The sequence below is a fragment of the Pelophylax lessonae genome, assembly GCF_965119305.1.
Source record: "Pelophylax lessonae genome assembly, chromosome: 3".
Lineage (NCBI taxonomy): Eukaryota > Metazoa > Chordata > Amphibia > Anura > Ranidae > Pelophylax > Pelophylax lessonae.
Window position 1 is genome coordinate 185,038,335 of NC_138770.1, and position 25,940 is coordinate 185,064,274.

Genomic DNA, 25,940 nt, shown 5'->3' on the forward strand with positions numbered 1-25,940 from the left:
ATAATTGTTAGACAAAGAATCAAAGCACTAGAAAGTGGTCAAGGTAAAAACCACAATAGTAACTCCAAATGTGTACCCCTGAGCAAAATCATTAAACTCCTCTAAAATTAACAACCAAACTGTCCTCTTCACTCATTCCAAAACCTCCTGCTCTCTAACTCCATCACTCCCATGCTCACCTACAGATCTTCTCCAGACACTCTCTTATTCTCTGGAACTCCTACACCAATCTATTTAGCAATCTTCTCTTTCCGTCTTTAGGAAACCACATAAATGCCATTTCTTCAAGGAAGCTTATCCAATCTCTGCCTAATAAACTGTATTTTTACATTCTACATCAGCACATCCTTTACAGTTAATACCTTTTGTATCACTTGACCCTTCCTTTTAGATTGTAAGCTCTCACAAACAAGACCCTCTGATCCCTATTTTATTGAATTATATTGTAAGTGTACTGTCTGTCTTTATTTTGTAAAGTGCTGTGCAAAATGCTGGCACTATAAATATCCTATATAATAATGATAATAATAATAATAACCAAAAACAATGTGATCATTCTCCTTACATGAATGGTATCATTTTAGAAAAATAGTGCTGGGAAGAAGATTCTAAGCTGGATAGAGAAACCTCAGATACAGATACAGGCACTAAGCAGTGTGTTAAAGCGGAGTTCCGGGCACAGAAATGATTTTTTACTGAACATACCCCCGGGACAGTCAGGGCTAGCACATTCCACAATGGCTAGCCTCTGATCTGTCCCGGTTCGCACTTACCTTTTAGAAGAAATACTTACTTATAAAATTTCTTCCACAGCATTTCCATCTCTGTTGTGGGCAGCTGAAGCCGGCGCGGTCCTCTTCTCTGTCTTCTTCCGCGTCTTCGTGTCCCAGAATGCACTGCACCGGCCCCTCTCGTCGCCCGGAAATGACGAGCGGGGCCGGTGCCGTCGCATTGATTCCTGGGAGCTATGACGTTTAGCTCCCAGGAATCATCGCGAGGCAGGAAGTGACGGGGTGAGCCGAGGCTCCGAGGGAGGAAGCAGTCAGAGGTGAGTATTTACGATCTTCAATAAAAAGGTGAGTAAACAAAAAAAATAAAAATAACTATCCAATTCCTTTTCAGGTGAGCTCTACCTAGCGGAGGGGCACAAAAAAAAAATCGTTTTTGTGCCCGGAACTCCGCTTTAAGCTTTTAAATCATAATTTTAGACAGATCTGCCTGTTTATGGTCATTGTAAGCATTATACAGTTCTATAAACTTGTGTTCTTATTAACATCCAATCAGGTTAATGGAGGATTTCTTCTGTTAAATTTCCATTTGGATGGAAAAATTAGACAAAGGTTTGTATAAATAGGTTTAGCCCTGGTTCACATTGATGCTCCTTTGAAATCATGCTACTTCACTTGAAGTAGCACAATTTCAAAGCAGCAGGCCAGCGCGATTTCAGGTGCTACTTCAAAAGCCATCTATGCGGCTTCATGCACAGATGTCTATTGAAGTTGCACCTGAAATAAGCAAAAGTAGTACAGGAACTACTTTTGCAAATTGATGCGGCGCCACAAAGTCGGCGTCGCACCTACTGGAACTGTGCCATGTGCCATTGCCGGAAATAGGCTCTGACATGTCATGCAATTGGACCTGTCAAATCGAATGAGAAGTCACTCCAATGTGAACGAGGGCTTATTGTCCTGTACATCTACACAAGAACATTGAGACCAAAGAAAATGATGAAATGTCCTTTGGGATAACAATTCTCTTCATAAGTGATAATCCCTGTTATACTTATAAACTGAGACAATGAGCAGGTGGAATAAGGCCTGCTATAGAACTGTGTGTAAATAGTCTAAAAGTTAACAGGATAAAGTCCACAAGGAGCTGCATTCGGTCACATATTAATTTTTGCCAGCTTGACATTCGTATAGGTCCATATATACACCTCTGCATTCAGACACAAAGTACATTAAGTACAGGGTCACACATGCAGCTCATCTCTTCCAAAGAGCACAGCAACACATTCAAATTAGCAAGGTAACAAAAGTACAGAAAGTACATGGTACGCAAACTGGACCGTTACAAATGATCTGTCCATAGATACACATAGATACATAAAAGACAGCAAAACAGAAAGATAAACTGTAAGAAAACAAAGGTTTCTTTAACAGCATAACTTGTAGTATTTCTTGATATCTGCAACAGTAATACATTTAATAAATATGAGATCAACATGGAACAATCTGTGCATGTAATGTCTAATAGTGTTTGCTCATTCAAACTATTGTAAATCTGAGAATTGTTCTTTTACTGTCCTAATGCCATATCTGGCTGGCTTTGGAGCAAATGGGAGTGGATGTAACTTGCAACATAGGACATGGAATTGCTGCAGAATGTTGACCTCCAACCCTGTCCAGTTGGCCTCTTTAGCTCTGTTTTGTACAAAGCCTGGGATTGCAGAAAAGCACTGGAAATATATGCAATTTTAGCTGGCCATACACTAGTAGAATTTTGTTTGCAAGTGTTTGTGTTAAAATTGAACTTTAGTCAGAAAATGAAGTCCTGCTATATCTCTTCAGGCTGGCCCCTTTTGCAGGTATACAGTAGCTATGTAAAACATTGAAAATATGTGTCTATACCAGGGTTTCTCGACCAGGGTTCCTCCTGAGGTTGCTAGGGTTTCCCTCAAGCAATGGGCAATTTCTGCCTCTCCAATATGTCCCCAATGACACCATTGTTCATTTTAGCTATCTGTAAGGGGGTAGTTCTTCCCAATGATGACAAAAGTAAGAAGCATTCTTCCCACTGACTGTCACACTAATGTCATGTCATGCGTTGTAGATTTTTAATTTTTAGCAGGGGTTCCCCGAGACCAGAAATTTATTTGAAGGGTTCCTCTGTGTTGAAAAGGTTGAGAAAGACTGGTCTATACTGTTTAAAATCCAGTAATAAGCTGTTTCACCCTGCTCTGCACATGCTCAGTTGCTCTCCCATTTTAGGCATTTTTAGGCACTACCGAGTTTGTAGAGGCCGATCTACTAAAAGCCATAAAATTAAAGCGGTGTTCCAGCCTCCAGCCTCCCCCTCCAAAAATTAAAAGTCAGCAGCTACACATACTGTAGCTGCTGACTTTTAATATTAGAACACTTACCTGTCCTGGAGTCCAGCGATGTCGGCACCACAGCCAATGTTTCCATCGGCTGTCGGGTGCTTCCGCCGCCATTGCTGGTGAGGGAACCCTGCAGTGAAGCCTTACGACTTCACAGGCGAGTCCCTAATGCGCATGCGCGAAGCGTGCTGCGCATTTGGATTAACTCGGAGGAGGGGACCAAACTTCCGAGGGACCGCGGCGCCGTCTCCCAGAAGTGGAGAACGGGTAAAAACATGTATCCATTCCCCCCTCCCCTCTGAAAGGTGCCAAATGTGGCACCAGAGGGGGGTGAGAAAGCAAATGAGCAGAAGTTCCACTTTTGGGTGGAACTCCGCTTTAAACTCTCCTATCCTTTACAGCCAAGGATGCTGCTTATGTTTAAACTGCAACTGACAGTTTGGTTGAGGACACAAGAAAATATGACAGTTAACAATCCCTGCATTCCAGGAATGTAACTGTTTTTTGAAACTGTTAAATTGATGGGTTTAGTTCCACTTTATGATTTACTGCTGTTTGGGGGCTCTGAGCTTCAGCAAAATGGAAGCCTCCAGCAAGAAGCAAGTTGTTATGGGTAAAGTTCCGCTTTAGGAACGTTTGTTTGATTTTCCAATTTTTAGTGGCGTCAAATCAATGTCCTTTTTTTATATGCAGTAACAATAAAAATGGACGGAGCAGGATGGAATTTTTTTCTTGAACAAATTAATTTCTAACAGTGAATATAGTTTTTATTTAGGAAAGTCCATTCATTCGAAAGTGGTAAGTCAAAAGCAAACAAAAGTCTGAAGCGCCATCGAATGACATTTGTCAAGTCATCAAATATACTGAGGATTTTAATGTAAATGTTTGTATGAATATTTGTACATTTTGTAAGATTTGATTGAAAACTTACTAGTGTATGTCCAGCTTGCCCTATGGCCCAGCCACCAGTGTATGTTAACAGTCCTGCAATCTTAGCATGTCTGGTTACCAGTGTAAAGATCAGGAAGAGCTATAACAGACAACATTAGGAAACCAATTGCAGAAGAAATAGAGCAAAGAAGAAAGAATGAGTCAAAAGAAATCCCACACTTCCAACAATTAGCTAAAGACAGACAACTTTCATCAAATTGGACTTTAAAGGGAACCTGTCACCTTTACACTAATCTTGCTCCAAAGCCTGCAATTACCATGATTTTGATCCTCGGGATAGTTCTGGAACAGCCTCCTCAGTCAAAGTGAAGCTGAATTCTAATGTGCAGTAACTCACAGTAACAACGTATATAATTTCAATTTCATCAAGGTATTACAGGCAAATCAATAAAATAAATTATTTCTCGCATCACACTGTTTTTTTTTGTTTTTTTTGCGTACTTTACTGAAATGTGACATTTTATTAAAGGATAAGTTTACCGTTTGTAATATATAACACCCATATTCAGGATGTAACATGTTGCACCAGCCCCATTATCCCCCCCCCCCGATTCCCCATTGTGACACCGAGCGGGGGAATCTTCTCCCTGAATTCCTTGTCACAATTTTTAAAAAATGTGGGCACCCGACCACATCATTCATTCACAGAGTTATGTGAATGTGAGAACTACAAGTACTGACAACCTTTGCACGTGTCGGGCTGTAAATCGCAATGAACTGCCAGAGCGCTGTTGAGCCGCTCTAGGTAGTTCATTGATATTTCCTGTCAGTGTATATCTGCCTGCCCGTATGAGGTACGGGAAGATAGCTACACAGACAGTCTGCAAGAGTCCTGCACCCGAAATCTGCTGATCACGGGTGCAATGCTTTGCAGGCTTCTAGTAAAAAAATAATAAATGCACATTTTTTCCCCCTGCAAAAAGATGAACGTATCCTTTAAGTTATATTGGCTTCAGCACAGTGTGAGGCAGTGGAATATCTTGCACTGCACTTTAAAGAAAAACATTACTGCATGCTGTACTTTTTTGTAACTGAGACGTGGTGGTGTCAACTGGTCAGGTAAGAGACAAGGCATTTTGCCTTGTCTTGCAGTGGGACTGCGCTGGAATAGTCACCCATTGCAGTCCTACTGCACCTGGTGGGAATAGGTCCTTTTAAGGTATCTCCACTCTAGATGGAGGAGCAACAGAGACACCCTTGGACAGCAGCATTGTCCTTCTGGGGAGACGGTAGTGTTAGATATACTAGAAGATTATGATGGACTTGACTAACAAATCAAAGCTGAACTCCAACTAACACATTTTAGGCAGTTACAGGTAAATTTTTTTCTTTCCTTTAGGTACAAAGGTTTCATTTAATGAATAATAACTAACCATTGTAAATGTTTTGTCTCTTTCCTCTAACTGCCACTTTTGTACCATAGACTGGTCTGCTAACCACTTGCCGACCGCTCACATGGAGCGTACTGCGGCAAAGTGGTTCGTTATCGTCCAGCGCCGTAGGTCTACGTCGCTGGACTCCTCCCCTTGTGGGCGGCACGCGCACCGCCGGAGGCTCGCTCCCGCTGTATTCAGACACAGCGGGAGTCGGGCCAGGGGAGGAGAGGTGGTGATCAGCGCCGCTCTTCCCCGATCGTCGGGGATCGAGTGAGGAGATCCGCCTGCTTGTGTAAACAAAGAGGGTGGATCTCCTAAGTGACAGCCAGGGACAGATTACAGGATTCAGCATAGCTGAACCTGTTATCTGTGCCTGTGTCACACAGTCCCCTCCCCCACACACGTCAGTAAGCACCAGGCATAAATTAACCCCTTGATCACCAATAAAAGTTACCCCCTTTCCTGCCAGTGTCATTTTTACAGTAACAGTGCATATTTATAGCACTAATTACTGTAGTAATATCACTGGTACCCCCAAAAGTGTCAAAAATGTCAGTTGGGGTCCGATCTGTCCACCGCAATGTCGCAGTCCGCAAAAAAAATCACAGAAGGCCGCCAGATCGCCGCCATTACTAGTTAAAAAAAACACAATAAAAATGACATACATTTCCCATAGTAGCTGCGATAACTTTTGCGCAAACCAATCAAAATACGCTTATTGCGATTTTTTTTAACCAAAAATATGTAGCAGAAAACAAATTGGCCTAAAATGTTAAAAAATGTAGATTTTTACATTTTTTGGGGCGAATGTCATATAAAAAAATGTGGAAAAATATGGTTATTTTTTCAAAATTGTCACTTTGTTTTGTTTATAGCGTAAAAAGTAAAAATCGCACAGGTGATCAAATACCACCAAAAGAAAGCTCTATTTATGGGAGAAAAAAAGGACACAATTTGGGTACAGCATCGCACGACCACGCAATTGTCCGTTAATGCAGTGCCGAATAGTAAAATATGGCCTGGTCAGGAATGGGGTAAAATCTTCCGATCTTAAAGCGCTTAAAAATACGCTCATTGAGAATTTTTTTGTCAAAGACATGTAGCTAAATACATTTTGGCCTAAATATATGACAAAAATTGAATATATTGGATATTATTTAACTGTCAAAGTAGAAAAATATTGTTATTTTTTTCAAAATTGTCGCTTTTTTTTATTAATATCGCATAAAATGAAAAGCGCAGAGGTGATCAAATACCACCAAAAGAAAGCTCTGTTTGTGGGAAGAAAAAGGACATAAATTTCGTTTGAGTACGGCGTTGCATGACCGCGGAATTGTCAGTTAAAGTCACACAGTGCCGAATCGCAAAAAGTGGCCTGGACTTAAAGCAGGAAAATCCTCCGGTCCTAAAGTGGTTAAAGGAAGTTGAAAATAACAGACTTGCTAGCTGTATCAACAGGTGAAAATAAGGAAAAAAAGAAAACTAGTGTCGCCACCACATCTAAGAATTGGAAAGCTGCAGTATAGAAAATCTTTGGTTTTGGGTTTATTACAGTTTCAAACTTTCCTTTTTTTTTTTTTTTTTTAATCTTTTTATTGTTTTAACAAAAACAACAACATACAAACAACAGGTGCAAAAGGTTCACTAAACAGCCTTACAACACCTGGCCATCAACAGGGAGAGCATTCAAGAGCATGGGGTGCCCACACAGGGGCGAAATTACATTGGCATCAAAATGTAACAACACAGCAGTAAATAGCATGGGACAGAGAGTGCAGCTTGAGCGGCAGCTCAGCCAATTCTCAGTCGGCGGTTAAGTAACCCTCGGGCCACCCACACCCAGGCAGGCAGCAAGCAACGGGATGGAAGAGTCCGCCAACCATCTGGCCCAGACTCTGTCGTGCTTCTTGGGGCACCTCCTATGAACAAAATTTCCTTTTTAATCAATGTTTAACATAGTACAACATTCTACTACTGCTCAATTATCCTAGAAGAGTAAATATAACAGACCTGAATCCCTGCACAGTATCTCAGCATCCATATCCTCTTAAATGTTCTCTCTCTATAAATATATATACAGTATCTCACAAAAGTAAGTACACCCCTCACATTTTTGTAAATATTTTATTATATCTTTTTACGTGACAACACTGAAGAAATGACACTTTGCTACAATGTAAAGTAGTGAGTGTACAGCTTGTATAACAGTGTAAATTTGCTGTCCCCTCAAAATAACTCAACACACAGCCATTAATGTCGTAAATCACTGGCAACAAAAGTGAGTACACCCCTTAGTGAAAATGTCTAAATTGGAACCAATTAGCCATTTTCTCTCCCCAGTGTCATGTGACTTGTTCATGTTACAAGGTCTCAGGTGTTGGGGAGCAGGAGTGTTAAAGTTGATGTTATCGCTCTCACTCTCTCATACTGGTCACTGGAAGCTCAACATGGCACCTCATGGCAAAGAACTCTCTGAGGATCTGAAAAAAAATAATTCTTGCTCTACATAAAGATGGCCTAGGTTATAAGAAGATTGCCAAGACCCTGAAACTGAGCTGCAGCTCAGTGGCCAAGACCAAACAGCGGTTTTACAGGACAGGTTCCACTCAGAACAGACCTTACCATGCTCGACCAAAGGAGTTAAGTCCATGTGCTCAGCGTCATATCCAGAGGTTGTCATTGGGAATAGACGTATGAGTGCTGCCAGCATTGCTACAGAGGTTGAAGGGGTTGGGGGGGGTCAGCCTGGCAGTGCTCAGACCATACGCCGCACACTGCATCAAATTGGTAGCCTTCTAAAGATGATGCACAAGAAGGCCTGCAAACAGTTTGCTGAAGACAAGCAGACTAAGGACATTGATTACTGGAACCATGCCCTGTGGTCTGATGAGAGCAAGATAAACTTGTTTGGCTCACATGGTGTCAAGCGAGTGCAAATACAAGTGTGTCTTGCCTACAGTCATGTAGGAGTGGAAGAGGACTCCAGTGGCAACCTGTGAAGCTCTGGTGAACTCCATGCCCAAGAGGTTTAAGGCAGTGCTGGAAAATAATTGTGGCCACACAAAATATTGACACTTTGGGCCCAATTTGAACATATTCATTTAGGGGTATACTCACTTTTGTTGCCAGCGGTTTAGATATTAATGGCTGTGTGTTGAGTTTTTTTGAGGGGACAACACATTACACTGTTATACAAGCTGTACACTCACTACTTTATATTGTAGCAAAGTGTCATTTCTTCAGTGTTGTCACATGAAAAGATTTATTAAAATATTTACAAAAATGTGAGCAGTGTACTCACCTTTGTGAGATACTGTATATGTATATATATATATATATCTATATCTATATATATATATAGATATAGATATATATATACATATATATCTATATATATATATATATATATATATAAGGATATAAATATATATATATATATATATATATATATATATATATATATATATATATATAGATAGATATTGTATACAGCAGTGCACTTTGAGTTATGAAAATGTGGAAATGCTGCCTATATGAAACCAAACAATTATGCAAATCCAATAATCCCATAATAGACCCAACACTTTCCATAAAATATTGCTACCTATACTGACCTTCGCACAGACAATTATCACTCTGGATGATGTAATGCTTTCGTGAAGCACTTTGTTCAGTATATGCAAATAAGCATCTTCCTGGACTGAGCAGATGCCGTCAGTAGAGATTGGACCTAGCGCTCTTTTTCTATTGAACCACAAACAAATATAGAACTATTACTACTGAAAACATTAGAACATTTCTGACCAATGACTTACCTGAAGCTGCATAATATGGAATGAGCTCAGAGGCTGGTCTGGTTATCTTACATGTACTGATTGAACAGTGAGCAGCTTGAGATGAAGTATGTCTGAATCCTCCCAGTTTTGGGATGGACATGGACAATAGTTGATACAAGGCACTCTGCTGGAATGTACACATGGTATAATAAGTCTGAGGAAACATTACCGGGGTGTAGATATTAATGCTGGCAAGGCAAAGTCAGCAAGATGCAAAGTCCACAGTAATAGTCTTAAATGTTGGCGTTTTAATGTTCAATCTCCCACCCGACAAAGGGAAATGAATTGTGTCAAAACAGGATGATTTCTCTGAAAGACAAGGCATTGACAATGATTTCCTAAACTTTTATGTGTCTATAACAGCTAAATGAATTTATGGTCTCTTATCTCTAAAGATAAACTGCTTTCAGGCACCTTGTATTCTACTGTATAGCTTTAAGGCCTCTCTATTGAGAAAATGATCTAATCGGGAACCTGAGCTGTCTGATAAACAATTCATTACAAAATAATGAATTTAAAATGAATAGATCTTAGCTAATAACATAAAGGGGGGTACATATCTGTCCCTAAACACATGTATCACGGTAACCACTGCAAAGGCTCCAGAGAGCCACTGGTTAGTCAGTACCTTGATACATCATGCTCTTCCACTGGGGTAAAAGTTTCCTTGATTTAAATAAGTAAGTAACATTATCTTTTTTTAATTTTAAGGTAGCATACTGCTTTCAGGAATGTCTGCTACTAGAAATCAATTCTTCCTGACTATTATCCACGACAGATCCTTTGAGATTTCCCTCTCCCAACCACAAATCTTCTTAGCTACACTATGCCCCCTCTCGCACCCAAGCTTTTTTTTAGGTCTCCTTACCCATTTCTGATAGCTGGACAGACAGCTATGGTTATGGCTGCAGTTTTCTGTGTCACCTATGTTCTAATTGTTGTTTTTTTTCCCATCACTCTTTACATTATTGCCACAGTTGAATCCACTCTTGGTAAAAATGTTTTTTCTAGGGCGGGGGTCGGAAACCCATCGATTGCGATCTACCTGTTAACTTCGGGCAGGTAATGGGTAGAACACAACCACGTCCCTGCTTTGCCAACCTGTGCTAGGTGCCGCTCCTTCCCGTTGCCTCCTCTGCTGCTCTCATCCTCATGTCAGTGTGGGTAGTGGGTGGCAGCACAGCCCAGGATGGAGGGCGGGAGCAGAAGCTGATCAAGTTAACTTGTCAAGTTAACCAGCAGGTTATTGGTTGCTAGAACACAGGGCGGGGGCACATGACACTACTGTGGGGGGGGGGGGAATGACACTACTGTGGGGGCACAGGTCATTACTGTGTGGGGGCAGAAGACACTACTGTGGGGGAGCAGAATTCCCTGCTTATGGGGCATAGGACACTACTGTGGGAGGGGGCAGAGGACACTACTGTGGGGGGGGGGGGGTTCAGAGGAGACTACTGTGAAGAGTGATATAAAAGGAGGGCAGAGGTCACTACTGTGGGGGTGGGGGGTGGGGGCAGAGGGCACTACTTTGGGGGGGGGGTCAAAGGAAACTACTGTGGGGGGTGATGTAAAGGTGTGAAGGAGGGCAAAGGATATTATTGTGGGGGGGGGGGGGCAGAATACGTTATTGTGGGGGGATGATGTGGAGTGGGGCAAAGGACACTAGTGGGGTGGGGGGGGGGGGAGTGATGTGAAAGTGGGGAGAGGATACTTCTGTGACACTGGATCTGTTGTGTAATGTTAAAGATGTTTTGTAGGTTGTCCAAGCCACTTCTTTAGTTCCAACACGTGTAGGGAAATGTAAACTGGTGCAAGCAGCAGCCTGACAGGGTATAACCAGTAAGTAAGTAAGTGCTGCAGTGTTATTTACAGAAGTGATATTCAACCCTTCTTGGAAATGTCATGTACTGTGTCCCAGCATCCTCCTAAACTTTCCAGGCATGGGCAAAGCTCTAACACTTCCAGGTAGTTTTGGAGCTTGCTGCTAGACCCCCAAACAAAATTCCTACTGCTCCATCATCACGAAGGAAGGTCTCACTGGTCATTATGAATGCCCACGAGGCAGAAGAAAGTTTGCAAGCTTTAGCACTATCTGGATGTGCCTTAAACTTTGCCTCTCAAAATGGCCTCAGAATTGGCCATGATAGGAATATTTGGTGGTTGTTGCAAGTACGTGCAGTCTTCTTAAGCAGACCCTTACCCCCCTCGTCTCTAAGTGATAGAGTTTCTTTATTGTTAAGGGTTAGGTTCAGTGTCAGGGTTAATATGTACTTTCTTGGTAAAGCCTAAGTTTAGGTATTTTTTTAGCATTAAATGAGGGGTGTCCCTTGTGCTGGCTCTGGCTGTTCTAGTTGAAATGCAAAGTCCACTGCCTCCTTCTCCCATACGCCCTGGTGCAGTGGGGGGGGGGGGATTAATACTATTAGCTGGACCTGTCATAGACACATGTCTAGAGTGCTGATTATGCCCGCCTTTTCTGCCCTCCTCCTGCATTCACTGAAGCTGTACTATAGCTTTCATCAATGAAAAGTGATCTATGAATAGAGGAAAGGTGGAAGTCTGCTGCCTCCATTCATAGATAGCTTTTTATTGCTGACAGCTATAGTACAGCCTCTATGAATTCAAGACATGGGTGGAAAAAGTGGTAAAGTCTACACTCTTGACAAGTACCTATGGCAGGTCTAATGGCTCTAATAACCCCGCAACATTGCCATTGTGGGGTATGGGAGGGTTGTCAGAAGAACTAAGATTTCAAATAGGACAGCTAGCACCAGCACAAGGGACATTTTTCAATGAAGGTATGCACCATCCCTTGTGCTTTTTTTTTTTTTTTTTTAAACATTTTTACTTAAACTTAGGCTTTAAAAGCCACCCCCAGGAAAAATGTTATTTTTTTCACTGTATATAGACTTAGGAAGAATAAACACTTCTGTTACTGTCCATAACTCCATTGGGGAGATTTGACCTTTACATCTTTCTTCCTGATCCTGTGACAGAGGGACAAAAAAAATGGAAGAGGTTGTCACTGGGACAAGAAGACACAGATTACAATAACTATAAGTTGTAACTAATTATTTTCCATTTCATTGCTAACAGTATTTTTTTTAACAGTCGAATACTTGACACATCACCTAAAGCTCAACTCTATTGATTTTTTTTTTTTGTTTTACACAGCATGGGAAAGGGTTGGAGTCTCTATCAAATTTTTATCTCCATCATTTTCTGTCCTGATGGGAACTAAGGGGGAATTCTCCTTAATGGGAATGCAGAGAGAGGCCCTGTGGAGTTGGGCTTTAAGGGATATGTTAAGTGTTATGGTTCAGTTTAAATTTAGGGGTTTGGTTATACGTTAGGGTTTAGATGAATGTTAATTGTATAGAAAATGATCACAGGACCAAGACACTTATGTCCTCTAAAGCCTCGTACACACTTTGAGTTTTTTTCTGTTCAATCCAGCAGTCCAGTAATACAGCAAACTCCCTCACTGAGCTGTTATGTTCTGACCAGCGGCGGCTCACGGCTTCTCCGGCATGGCAGCGTCTCCTTGAGTCCTCAGTGCTCGGCTCCCGCCTCCTCCCCAGCCAACTGCATGGGGTTTGCCTTTCGGCCAATCAGGAAGCGCATATCGGACGCGCTTCCTGATTGGCCAGGAGGAGGATCCGTGTGACAATAGCGAATTTTCATTTGCTATTGTCACACAATGGGTGGGCTCAGGGCGCAATGCTCTGCGCCCCGGGTCCACCCTTTGCATCACCCTATTAGAGCCTCTGGCTCTAATCAGGCGATGCAAAAAAAAAAAAAGCCCATTGAACTCCATGCGTCCGGCGCCCTGCATGTAGATTAGGGGGCCGGATGCATGGATAGGGGGGGCAGCGCCCCTGCGCCCCCAACACACCGGCCGCCACTGGTTCTGACAGGGAAAAGGCCCCCATACTAGAACACTCTGGTCAGCGTTCTCTGCCATTGGCTGAGAGCACTGATCAAGAGCCAGTCGGTTACTGATTTGCCAACATGCTTGCCCGACAGAAACCAGGCTTCTGTCAGACCGGCTAGCATACACACAGGCCAATGTCACCCAGCATTTGGTCTGTGTGTACGCGTTTTAAGACAATAATGACATTGGATTCTCTGTGCTAGAAAATAACATGCCACTGTCAGGGGGCCCCAAATCAACTGTCAAACCACAGCTGCCACAACTGATCTAGACTATACTAGCAACAATGTCCATCCCTAGTCTGGGCTGTGAGTTGAACATTTTTGTCTCTAGTCCCATTTATTGTATATACTGTATATTCTACATTGTTCTATAGAAGACAGTAATGTTCAATGTTCAATGCATACCTGCAATCCAATGTACAATGATTCACTTGCCCTTACAAATGTTCCCTGATAATCATTTATTAATGTTTATAACACAATTTAAAGTAGAAAAACAAAGCTAACCTTTCACACACTTTTCTAGTACCTAGAACTTTGATGAGACAGGACACGTTAACAGACTCAATAACTCAAAGGTGCAGTTTTAACTGTGCAAACAGATTATTTTCCTATTCATTTCTTCCTGATCCATCTGCAGGATATTAAGACAAATTACAGCGAGAATATGGGGATTTTCTAGTATACGATCATTTTGGGAAAGCGATTGCAGCAGTATTTCTGTAACCCGAGCCTGCAGTCCTAAGCAGACAACTGTGACAGTTATGCAGAGATTTGATTCCGTAGCAGATGGGGAAATACATCATTCACATGTGTAAACCTGTTTTATAATCTACTGTATCTCCTTTGTACTGCAGCAAGACTGATAAATCTGCCTGTAACCAAAGCATTTTGGAGCATGGAGAACAGCTGATGTATATGACCAATCTGTGACATTGTAAGCATGTGCTCCAAGCCGAAGTGCCTACAATATGGGACAACTAGGACAATTATGGTGCAGTGGGACAGAAAGGATTCTTGGTCTACTGGGCATTTTCACCCCCTCTCCTGCCCCGCCAATGTTCAGTTTTCAGCACTGTCGAACTTTGAATGACAATTGCGCGGTCATGCAACTAAATTTGTTTACTTTTTTTTTTTTAAGACAGATGGAGCTTTCTTTTGGTTTGGTCCACTGGGTTTTTTATTTTTTGCTAAACAAATTAAAAAGTCAAAAATTTTTGAAATTTCAAAAGTTTTTCTTAGTTTCTGTTATATAAAATGTTGTAAGTAAGTAACTTTTCTCCTTCAATGGTGTGAGCTGATGAGGCTGCACTGATGGGCATTGATATGCTGCACTGATGGGAACAGATAAGGGGACTGATGGGCACTGATGAGGCAGCACTGATGGGGGGCACTGATGAGGGATGAAGGAACACTGATGAGGCTGCACTTATATGTGTCACTGATAGGCGACACTGATGGGCACTTATAGGCAGCACTGATAGGCACTGACAGGCATCACTGATAGGCACTGACAGGCAGCACTAATGGGAACTGACAGGCAGCACTAATGGGCACTGTTGGGGCTGCACTTATCATCAGGACACTAATGATTAGCGCCCTGATTATTAGTGTAGATGTCCCCGGTGTGGATTGCCGCTTATCGGCTCTCCTCACGCGCTACCAGCACTGATAGGAGGCACTGATGAGCACTGATTGGCGGCACCATTGGGGCTGCACTGATAATCAGGACACTTATGATTAGTTCCCTGATTATACTGTAAGTGTAGATGTCCCTTGTGTGGATTGCCGCTTATCGGCTCTCCTCTCCTCCCGCGCTGCCAGTGTGAGGAGAGGATTGCCGATAACCAGCATATCTTGTTTACACTGTGATCAGCTGTGATTGGACACATCTGGCCACATGGTAAAGAGCCGCTGTGATTGACTCTTTACCCTGATCCGAAGGACACAGTGATCACAGATAACTGCAAATGAGCGTCGCAGGGGGCGCCCGGAAGCACAATCACGGGAGGAAGTCAAAAGATGCCCTCCTGGCAAAGTGCGACTGCACTGTAGCCGTCATTTGGCTATAACCCCTGACCCTCTGTCTGGACAGTGCTGATTGGCCCTGAGCTGATCACATGCACCATCCCCCCCCAACAAAAATCTCTCTAGCAATGCACACCAAGCTGAGCATATGCAGAGTGCCTCCTAGGGCTCTGTTCTATCAGTAGATGGATTTGGGGACATTGGAAGGAGGGGAGGAACAGAGAAGACAGGATCAAACAGCCTTCTTACACAATGGGCAGGATTAACCCTTTAGGTTCCTCAGTGAGTATAACAAGCATGCTTTACTGCATATACAGACTGATTTTACTGTTGTGGGTTTAGTAACACTTGAACAATTTTTTTTATTATTTTAAATAAATTATACATTTAAATTATTTTTTTAATGTGGTTGTACATATCAGAAAATAAATATGAGCAAAGCATATCTTTCTATAGTCTGTATTTTTCTCAATTAAGAGCTCTAAGTGTCATTTCTGTCTGCTGCTTCCTTTCTCTGCTATCAGCATGTGTCACTTCTGACAAGTTTTCCTGACACCAAGAGAAAAATAATGACAGAGGAGGGACCCTCAGCAAATTGACAGCCTCAACTCGGTTCCTGTGTGCTGTATGGAGGGGGGAGGGGGGGTGTCCCTTCCCTCCAATCAGCTCTCCTCACTGAGCTCTGCAGAGTGTAATTTCAGCTCTCTGACAGCTCAGACAAGCTTTATAAATGTTGGACTTTGAACGGATGTTGAAAAGAGAAGACTGCAGATAAACAGGTACAACTTATGTACCCTTGCTTACTGCGAGGTGATGTCTGCACAAATCAGATACTCCTCAAGCCACCAGATCCAGCGTTGTCATGTTGGCATCATTCTGTCAACAGACACTGCTCAGTCACATGCTGCCATCTTACTTCTGACATCATCGAGATGCTTGCTGGCTATAGCACTAAGCAATATTCTGTGTGTTCTCTTGTTTGGGACAGCTCCTTGCGCCCCCTTCCCCCGTCGAGAGAACACAATAGTAACCCATACACATCTTCTACTTAATGGCCCTGTGTGACGGAAGCCACTTTGGTTGGGGGGCCCGTGGAACCCAGCTTACCTTAGAGAGGTTGGGAAATCCCTGTCTCAGCTTCCCAGGTCCCTCCTATGTGTAAGTCACCCAGGTCCCTCCTATGTGTAAGTATGGACAACTACTTAATGGACACTGAGAATGTGGTTGGAATGGGACAGTAATATTTATCAACAATATCTCTCAAGAAATATATGAAGATTGTTCCTGGATTGTTTGATTTTGAACTATACATGTTCATTAAAAGAGCTGGTCGCATTGGCCTCTGTTCCATGTTCTTCAATGTAGGAGATGGACAGTCAGCTACTGGTGGTCTCCTGCTATTGTCTGTGTATTGAGGTGTTATAAGTTTTCTGCTAAGCATGTCTGTCCCATTGTTAATTGTTAATTGTGTCTCCTATTGTCTGATTAACTACAACATTGTCTGGGTGGACATTGTGTCACCCAGGCTGGTTTAAGTGCTGAGTTATTTAGCATGGTAATTATAACATTGTTTAGGTGTGGATTCCCATTCACCTATTGTTTCTGTCCAGATGGCTAGTTAATTAGCTCAGGTTAATTATGTTTCTGGTTACAGTTTTTATTGTTAGGGTAATCTGATCAGGAGGGGGATGTCCTCCTGGTGAGGTATATATTCTTTGTGAGTTTGTTCAAGGGTTCCAGATCTTATACAAGCTATTCTCGGCTAGTCTTGTATGTAGGGTGGCTAGAATATCTGATATCTATGTTCAAGACTGAAGGAAGTGGTATACTGACAGAAACACACAAGCACACTGTGGGTCAGTTCCGCTACACACTGTAATCCAGTTTTCATCCAATCTTTTATTTCTGTTTTTTTCTTTCTGACTCCCTGTAACATCCCTGTGAGTGCCTGAACCTCTCCACCCCCCCCCCCCCCCACTTTTATTTCATTTGAATAGGCAGTGTGCATTAGTTACAGTTATTTGCATTGCTCTATGCCCACCACAAATCCCATAGTTTCACAAACACAAAAAAGGAATTCAGAGATTTGGCGCAGACTGAGAGCAAAAAAATTGGATTTTTGAATTACCGTAAAATAAATTTCTCTGATGTTCATTGATGGACACAGTTCCTGATATTCATAACCATTGGGTTATTCTGCCCCCTACAGGAGTAGGACACAAGGCAGAGAAAATTTCTGGCTACACCCATGGGCAGTACCAGGGGGTATACCCCCTCTCTCTACTATAGCCACTCAGTTTTGTTACAAGCAGTGGCAGGGGAATTATAACTCCACAGAGGGGTGGGTGCTGTGTCCGTCAATGAACATCAGAGAAATGGATTTTACAGTAAGTCAAAAATCCCATTTTCTCTTTCGTTCATTGACGGACACAGCTCCTGATATGCATAACTATTGGGATGCCCCAAAGCAGTGCTAAACATGAGGTGTGGGAACAACAAAAAATTCCCAAGGTTAAACATTAGCCAACTAGGCAACAGGAGCTCAACCTAACAACTGGAGCCCACCTGAAAAAAAACAACACACCCTGAAAGAGGATCAGGTCCTCTTAAACAGCAGCCTACAAAACCTTGCGGCCAAAGGAAGCATCGGCAAATGCTAACACATCCACCGACAACCAGGTGGCCACCTTGCAAACCTACGTAACTGACGCCAGATGATGGAAAGCCTGGAAGGCACTAAGTGCCCTAGTAGAGTGCGCCTTGACAGGGAAAGGAGGAACCTGACCCCTGATGGAATAGGCCTGAACCCCCCCTCTGTCTGATCCATGTGGAAATGGTCGCAGAGGAAGCGGACAACCCTTTTCGAGGTCCATCAGTGAGCACAAAGAGAGAGTTTGACTTCCTGAAAGACTCCATAGCTGCCAGGTACACCCCAATTGTCCAGATCACATCCAAGGCATGCAAGGCAATTTCCTTTGGATGTATAGGCCTGGGACACAGGGAAGGCAACACAATGTCTTCATTTAAAAAAAAAAAACAGATACAACCTTTGGAAGGAACGACGGACAAGGTAGAAGAACCACCTTATCCCTGTGAATCACCAGGTAAGGTAGACTACAGTATAATGCCGCCAGTTTAAACACCCTGCATGCAAAGGTGATAGCCACTAAAAAGGCCACCTTCTGGGACAGCATAAGCAGGGGAATCTCCCAAATATTTTCAAAGGGAGGCTTCTGTAGAGCTGAAAGCACCAAATTAGGATCCCAAGGCGGTAACGGAGCTTGCACTGGAGGAACCAAATGTCGGACACCCTGAAGAAAGGTACGCACCAGGGAGTGTGTGGCCAAATGTCATTGGAAAAAGACCGATCACTTGGCGATTGATGGTACTCAAGGCTAATTTCTGTTCAACCCCCCAGTTGAAGAAAGGTCAAGATCCAAGTCACCGAGAAGGAGCGGAGAAGAACCCCAAGAGGCTCACACCACGCCATGTACGTCTTCCACGTAAGATGGTAGATCTTCCTAGAGGTAGATTTTGTAGCTTTCAACAGTGTAGGAATCACTGACTCAGATAAACCCCTATCCTTTAGCACCTGGCGTTCAACAGCCAAACCGTCAAAGCCAGCAACTGTAAAGCAGGATGGAAAATCGGTCCTTGGGACAGCAGATTCTACCTGGGAGGAAGCTGCCAAGGAATGTTGGCGACCAGCCGCACCAGATCGGCGTACCAAGCCCGGCGAGACCAGTCCAGAGCCACTAAGATGACCAGAATCCCTTCTGCCTTGATACTGCGTAGAAGTCTACGGCACCACCAGCGCATTTGTGGTGTCAGCCAGATGATCCCTTGACAGAGCCACAAATCTCTGCACTTTTCTGTTGAGCCGAGATGCTAACAGATCCACCTCAGGGGGGCCGCACCGGAGACAGAGCTGATCAAACACCTCCGGATGAAGGGACCACTCCCGGTGGTCCAACGCCTGCCAACTGAGGTAATTTGCCTGCCAATTTTCTACCCCGGGAATGTGTACGGCGGTGAGGGCTGGAACAAACCATTCTGCCCACCTTAAAATGCCAGCTACCTCCAGGACACTTCATGTGCCCCCTTGGTGATTGACATAAGCCATGGCCATGGCATTGTCCGATTGAATGCACACTGGAAAACCCTGAAGACAATCCATCCAATAATCCAAACACAGTCTGATCGCTCGGAGTTCCAATACATTGATCGTGAGTCTGGATTCTTCCAGCGTCCAGATCCCCTCAGCAGAATGCTTGGCGAGGGTTCCTCCCACGCTGGACAGGCTGGCATCCGTGGTGACTGCTGTCCAATACAAGGGGAGGAAGGAATTTCTCAGCAGAAGCGCCAGAGAATGAAGCCACCATATCAGGGACTCCTTCGTGCTCTGACTCAGCCGGATCTGATTGTCCAGAAACTGCAGAGCCTTGTCCCATTTGGCCAGAATTTCCCTTTGCAGGGACTTCGTATGGAAATGTGCAAATGGAACTGCCTCAAAGGTAGACACCATCAGGCCCATCACCTGCATGCAAGTCCGGAGGAATGACCATTCGCCAATGACCAGGAGGCGAATTGCAGCCTGCAATTTCTGGAATTTGTCCAGGGGAAGGAGCACTCTGGCTAAGGCCAAGTCCAGAGTCAGACCCAGATTGTCCAGCTTTGTGGACAGAACCAGAGCAGAGTTCTGAAAATTCAGAATCCAGATGAACTCCCGCAGAGTTCATATTGTGATCTCCAGGTTCTCCCCCAGAGCAGAGGGAGACTCCGCTCGCAGCAAGAGATTGTCCAAGTAGCCTAGTACCGCGATCCCCCATTGGTGTAGCAAGGACAAGGAGGGTACCCCCAATTGTTTGGGACTGTAAATGCCACTAGACACTGAGAAAAATACAACTAAAAGTAAAATAATCAAAACTTTATTTATACAAAAAAGAAAAAATACCACAGCTTGATGATACAACCAGTATACAGCTAGATATACAAAGCAGATTAAAATTGCATGCAATTTTAATCTGCTTTGTATATCTAGCTGTGTATTGGTTGTATCATCAACCTGTGGTATTTTTTCTCTTTTTTGTATAAATAAAGTTTTGATTATTTTACTTTTTAGTTTTATTTTTCTCAGTGTCTAGTGGCATTTACAGTCCCAAACAATTGGGGGTACCCTCCTTGTCTCTACTTACCGGGATGATAGCCACTAACACTAGGTACTAGGTGATGGGACTACATATTCATTGGTGTAGCAAAGATATAACCGGGGCTAACACTTTTGTGAAGACCCAAGGAGCAGATGCGAAACCAAAGGGTAACGCCACAAACTGATAATTCTCCTCTCTCACAGCGAAGCGGAGAAAACGCTGGTGAATGGCACATATTAGAATATGAAGGTAGGCATCCTTGATATCGACAGAGGCATGGAAATCCCCTGATGCAGGGATGCATCCACCGTTCAAATGGACTCCATTCTGATCTTCTAAACCCGCACAAAGCAGTTTAGCGCCTTGAGGTCCAGGATTGGACACACTTTTGCTTCCTTTCTGGGAACTGTGAACAGGTTTGAGTAAAAACCCTGAAAACATTCCGGGGTCGGAACCGAGACAACCACCCCTTGAGGGAACAGGTCTTGTACCGCCCCAAACAGGCCATGTAAGCGGTCTGGAGGCAGGTGCAAGTTGGAAGGAAAAAACCTTGCCGGGGGACAAGAGTAAAACTCGATCTTGTAGCCGGACTGAATGACTTAGTCATTTGACTTCGACTTGTCTTGCACCCAGTAAGTCCATAGGTTCGGAAACCAGGGAAGACGTACTCCCACCCCCCGACAGGGGTAAGGTGCACCTTCATGCTGAAGGAGCCTTGTCCCCAGGTCTGGAGAAGCCCAATCTTGGCTTGCCAGACCAGGTTTGTTTGGATCCTCCAGAAGAGGCCCTGAAAGGCTTTGAGCCCTTGTCAGTCGACCCTGAGGGACAAAAAAACTTCTTATGAGCTGAGAAAGAAGGCCCACGTCTATGACGAGGTTCCTTGCCCTTAGTAGCCTGTGGAAGAAAAGTACTCTTCCCCCCTGTGAGACCTTTAATGTTGTCATTCAGGGTACCTCCAAACAGGCAATCTCCTTGAAAAGGAAGATCAGTCAAGGCTTTTTTTGAAGTCTGATCCGCAAACCCGCACCTAAGCCAAAAAACACGCCGAAGGACCACTGCCAAAACAGAGAGGCGAGCCATTAGGGGAGCTGCATCCAAAGAGGGATGACAGATAAACTGCAGCCCCTGGACCAGCTGGTCCACCAGCTTGGTAAAGGCAGGGGGGAGCTGTTCCCCCTCCAGGTCACAGTGTAGGAGCTTAGCCCACTCGGTCAGAGTTTGCGACACTATGGCAATGGTGAATACGGGCCTCATTGCCGAACCAGCCAGAGTGTACATAGTGCGGGCCACAGCCTCCGCCTTCCGGTCAGCCGCATCCTTAAAGGCCGGGACTCTTTACCTAGAATTATAGTTGCCTTGTTTAATCTTGACTTCTTAAGAAGGGACTCCTCATAGGGGTAACGCCTAGTAAAGTGCATAGGGACCCCACAGGGATGCTTTGGTCATCCCCACTCTTTAGCGACAATTCTGTCACAATTGGCAGGGAAACAAAACACCTTTGCTGCTTTGGATGGCTTGTGAGTGCCAAAGGGCACCTGCACCTCCGTCGCAGCTTCAGCTGCGTCCCCCATCTTCAGGGTCTCACGCACAGATACAATTAGTGCATCCACCAGCGCATTTTCGTGTGCTGTCCCAGACGTGGAGGAATCATCCTCACTATCAGAGGATTCCAGGCGCGTGGTTGCAGACCCAGCAGGGTGACCCAGGAGAGCCCCGCAGTCTCAGAGAGGGGATCAGGTGGGGAAATGTGCTCCAAAGACTCCATGAGTCACAAGGGGGACCCCACAAAAAGTGTATAACAACACTGCTAAGGGACAACCCCTACAGCACTGGCAGCACCCCCTGGTCACTAGACACAAAGCACCAAGCGATCCTTAAAAGAGAGGGAAAGGACCCCACCAGACTCACCACCCACAGAAACAGGCACCTGCAGCCACCAGGAGAATCTGCACTACACGTAGGGCGATCAGGATGTAAAATATCCCAGGAGCCAGCACCAGGGGATGAGGAGGGGCTCCCACTGCCAAAATCGCCGCCCGCATGGCTCCACTGTCATGGCCACTGCTATTTCCAATGACAAACCACAAGAAAATGGCCGCCGGACTACACAAACATGGCTACCATGTATAGAAACACACAGGCTACAACAAAACGGCAGCCCTGTGCGGCATCATGAGGCTTACAGGGACCCAGCAGGGAGACCAGGCCTCAAGGACAGATCCAGGCAGGATGGGGGGCCCTGGCAGGAGCCCCCACCAAGTACAACCCCCCTCCGCACAATCAATTGTCTGAATGCCAGCAGCGCACCCCCCGGCCAGTTAGTGCCCTGCCCCCATCCCGGGGAAGTGGCCAGACCACCCAAATAGCCCCAGCGTGGAGGTGGGGGGGGGCAGGATGAGGTACTTGGCAAGGAGGGGGTGCCTGCAGGAAGGAGGGGAAAGCAGGGGTCCGATCGTCCCAAGGAGGGGCCCACGTCCACCCCAAAACCCTCCAGGGAGGGGGGGGGGGGACAGCTACTCACCACACCAGGAACTAGGCGGGCACCGCTCCAGACAGAACCCCTCTCCATCGAAATGGGGGGGGGGCTGTCGGCCAGGAGGAAGGCTGCAACTCGGGCCAAGACCTGGTCGTATGCGACCTCGCGAGGCGTTTAACTCGCAGTATCACAAAGGGGTTAATCCTGCTCCAGGTGAGAGATAAGTATCCAAGCTGTGCTGGATGCACGTCTAGTCTGTGGACCATGGAAGTAGCGATTGTATAGGAAATGGTTTGACAGCACTCCAGTGTCAGCAGATAAAAAGTCTTTATTTCTCCAAAAACATGACAGCACAATGAACAGATGCCTCAAACAGCAGACGCGTTTCACGAATCAAGTTCGCTTATTTATTGCTGTTTAACTCGCAGGCCAGCCCCCGTCCAGTGGGGCTATGTTGCGGTCGACCTAGCGTGGAGCTGAGGTCTGCGCACACTTGCTGGCCAGACTGGGTTGATCACTGGATCTAGATTATCCAGCCCGTCGCCTAATCTGACAGTTGATTGTAGATCTCACAGGAAAAAATCCAGGAGAAAAAAATGTTCTATCTAATAAAATGTTGCCTGATCCAAAGATCCCAGAAGGAACAAGGTCCTTACTCCTGACTAGGTAGAAAAAAGTGGCTATAGCAGAGTGAGGGAGTATACCCCCTGGGTCTGCCCATAGGTGTAGCCAGAATTATTTTCTGCCTAGTGTCCTACTCCTGTAGGGGGCAGTATAACCCAATGGTTATGAATATCAGGAGCTGTGTCTGTCAATGAAGCAAAGAGAAAATAGGAATTTCTAAAGTTAAACAACAAACTTGGGTACAACCAGCAATTATTGCTAGAGGCTGCTATAGCCGCTAACAATAATCACTGTCTTCTCCCAGCAGGGACGGCTTCCCCTGCCACCCCCCCCCCCCCCCCCGCAGGAGGAATTCCCACATCAACACTGTGGTTGCAGGAAGAAATTTGCTCCATGTATGGATGGCCTATGAAAAAGTTTCACTAAAGCTAGATTGCAGCGCCAGAGTTTAGTGTCACTTCTTCAACAGTGCGCATTGGGGTTGATTTACTTAAAGAGGAGTTCCCCTTTAAATACTGTAGCTGCTGACTTTTAATATTAGGACTTATCTGTCCAGGGTTCACGCAATGTCGGAACCAGATTTAGCTAATGGGTGCTGCCGCCACTATTCAAGGTAAGGGAGACCTTTCAGCTTCACCCCTAGTTTCCTACTGCGCATGCGTGAAGCGTGCTGCGCTTTCTAATTGGCCTGGCGGGAGAGAAAGCAGGTCGAACTTCTGAGGGACTGCGCTGCGGCGCTGTCTCCCGGAAGTGGGGGAGGGTACCTGTCAAAAACAGGTACCCCCCCCCCCCCCGAAAGGTTCCTAATGTGGCACCGGAGGGGGGAGGAAGCAATTAAGCAGAAGTTCCACTTTTGGGTGGAACTCACCTTTAAGGCAAATAGACTGTGCATTTTGCCAGGAGAAGACAATGTGTTGATGGCCGAATTAAGCGAGTTTATTTTCTGCAAGAAAGAAATTTGCACCGTGTATGACAGGCCTATGAAACAATTTCACGGAAATTAGATTACAGAGCCAGAGTGTCACTTCTTCAAGAGTGCACATCGAGTCCTAGACACATTCAAAAGGGATAATGGGGCTATCTAACAATTTTGTGCTGTAGGAGGGGGCTAATATCAGTTTTCATCCTCCATAAATATCCTTAGCACAGACGATGGCCAAGACTTGGGATACATGACCCGCTCATGTCCTGGAGGTGCACACAATAGGGTAATGAAAACCTGCCTTGTCCACAAAGAAAGGCAGTTGTGCCAATGACATCTGTATCCAAAGCTTCCCTTAACCGACAGTAACCTCACACTGCTGCGCTCCTATTGGTGGAGAGCTCAGGGACTGGAGATCCAGTCTTCCTATAAGATCCAGCCTTCCACAATGTATATAGAACCAAACAGTGCACTCACTTCTACCAGCAGAGAGGGTGTTTGGGGGGAAAAAACCTAAACATCTCCATCCACTACAGCCACATAGAGTGCAATGTATGGATGTGCAAACACAAATCACATTCTGTTCTGCTACCCAGGATTTTCTAGCTGAAGGATCAGGAAAACAACATGCAGATATTATTAGTAAACAATAGCTCAGCACATTATACTGCAGATCTGTTTACATCACACACTGATCTGTAGACAAAGGGCCTTTAGATGCATGAAATCTCCATAGAGGTGTGTGTCCCCCTTCCCCAGGTACATGTCATAGATGTCAGTCCCAGACACACACCGATCCAGGCATTGTATCCGCATTGATCCCTTCCACCTCCTGCCCCAGTGACAGCTGTAACTGCCCCCTGTGACAGCTGTACCTGGCTGTCCCCCTGTGACAGCTGTACCTGGCTGCCCCCCGTGTGACAGCTGTACCTGGCTGTCCCCGTGTGACAGCTGTACCTGGCTGTCCCCCTGTGACAGCTGTACCTGCTCCCCCGTGCACGCTCCGCTCTGCGCTCCTCAGATACTCGTCCATAAACAGTCTGCTCCGGTCCCCGGCATCTTCCCGGCTACAGCCCCGGCCGCCCCGCTCCTTCTATAAGAGTCCATAGTGTGCAGGGGGCTGGAGAGCCGACACCGCCGCCTTACTCCATCCTTGTCTGCCCTCATTCCCGGATCCTCGGCTCCTACTCCGACCTGACATCTCCACACTCCTTCACTGCCATACCGGCTAATTCTGGTTCCAGAGAGGAAAATAGATGAACGATGTGTGCAAACATCTCACAAGCACACTCTTGTGGCAGGATGGGGAGCCTGTGTACACTCTACCCAAAGCTATACACTGGGTATATATAATGTATACAGCGCATCAGTGGCGGCTGGTGCTCAAATTTTTTTGGGGGGGGCGCAAACAGAAAAATGTAATAGGCATTGCTTTGTGGCAAAAAACGCTCTAAAAAATTGTGTGACTTTGAGGTCGCAAAAGTGTGAAAGGGGCCTTCAGTAATTAAGGTGTAGCGTGCCCACTTCCAATGCAGAGAGAC

General features: G+C 45.0%; 1 protein-coding gene across 2 annotated transcripts in view; it reads right to left on the reverse strand.

Moving 5' to 3' along the window:
* Positions 1 to 25,716, reverse strand: part of SLC16A14 (solute carrier family 16 member 14) — a 70,208-nt gene extending 44,492 nt beyond the window's left edge. The window contains exon 1 of one of the 2 annotated variants that reach the window (XM_082249977.1): positions 25,384 to 25,716. Coding sequence is in view for 1 of the 2 variants with exons in the window: in XM_082249976.1 (XP_082106102.1) it covers positions 9,243 to 9,254 (12 nt within the window). In the remaining variant the exon portion in view is untranslated. Of the gene's footprint in view, positions 1 to 9,242; positions 9,396 to 25,383 lie in introns of those variants that run through there. The other variant, XM_082249976.1, reaches the window with a different exon arrangement.
* Between the last annotated feature and the right edge of the window lie 224 nt (positions 25,717 to 25,940).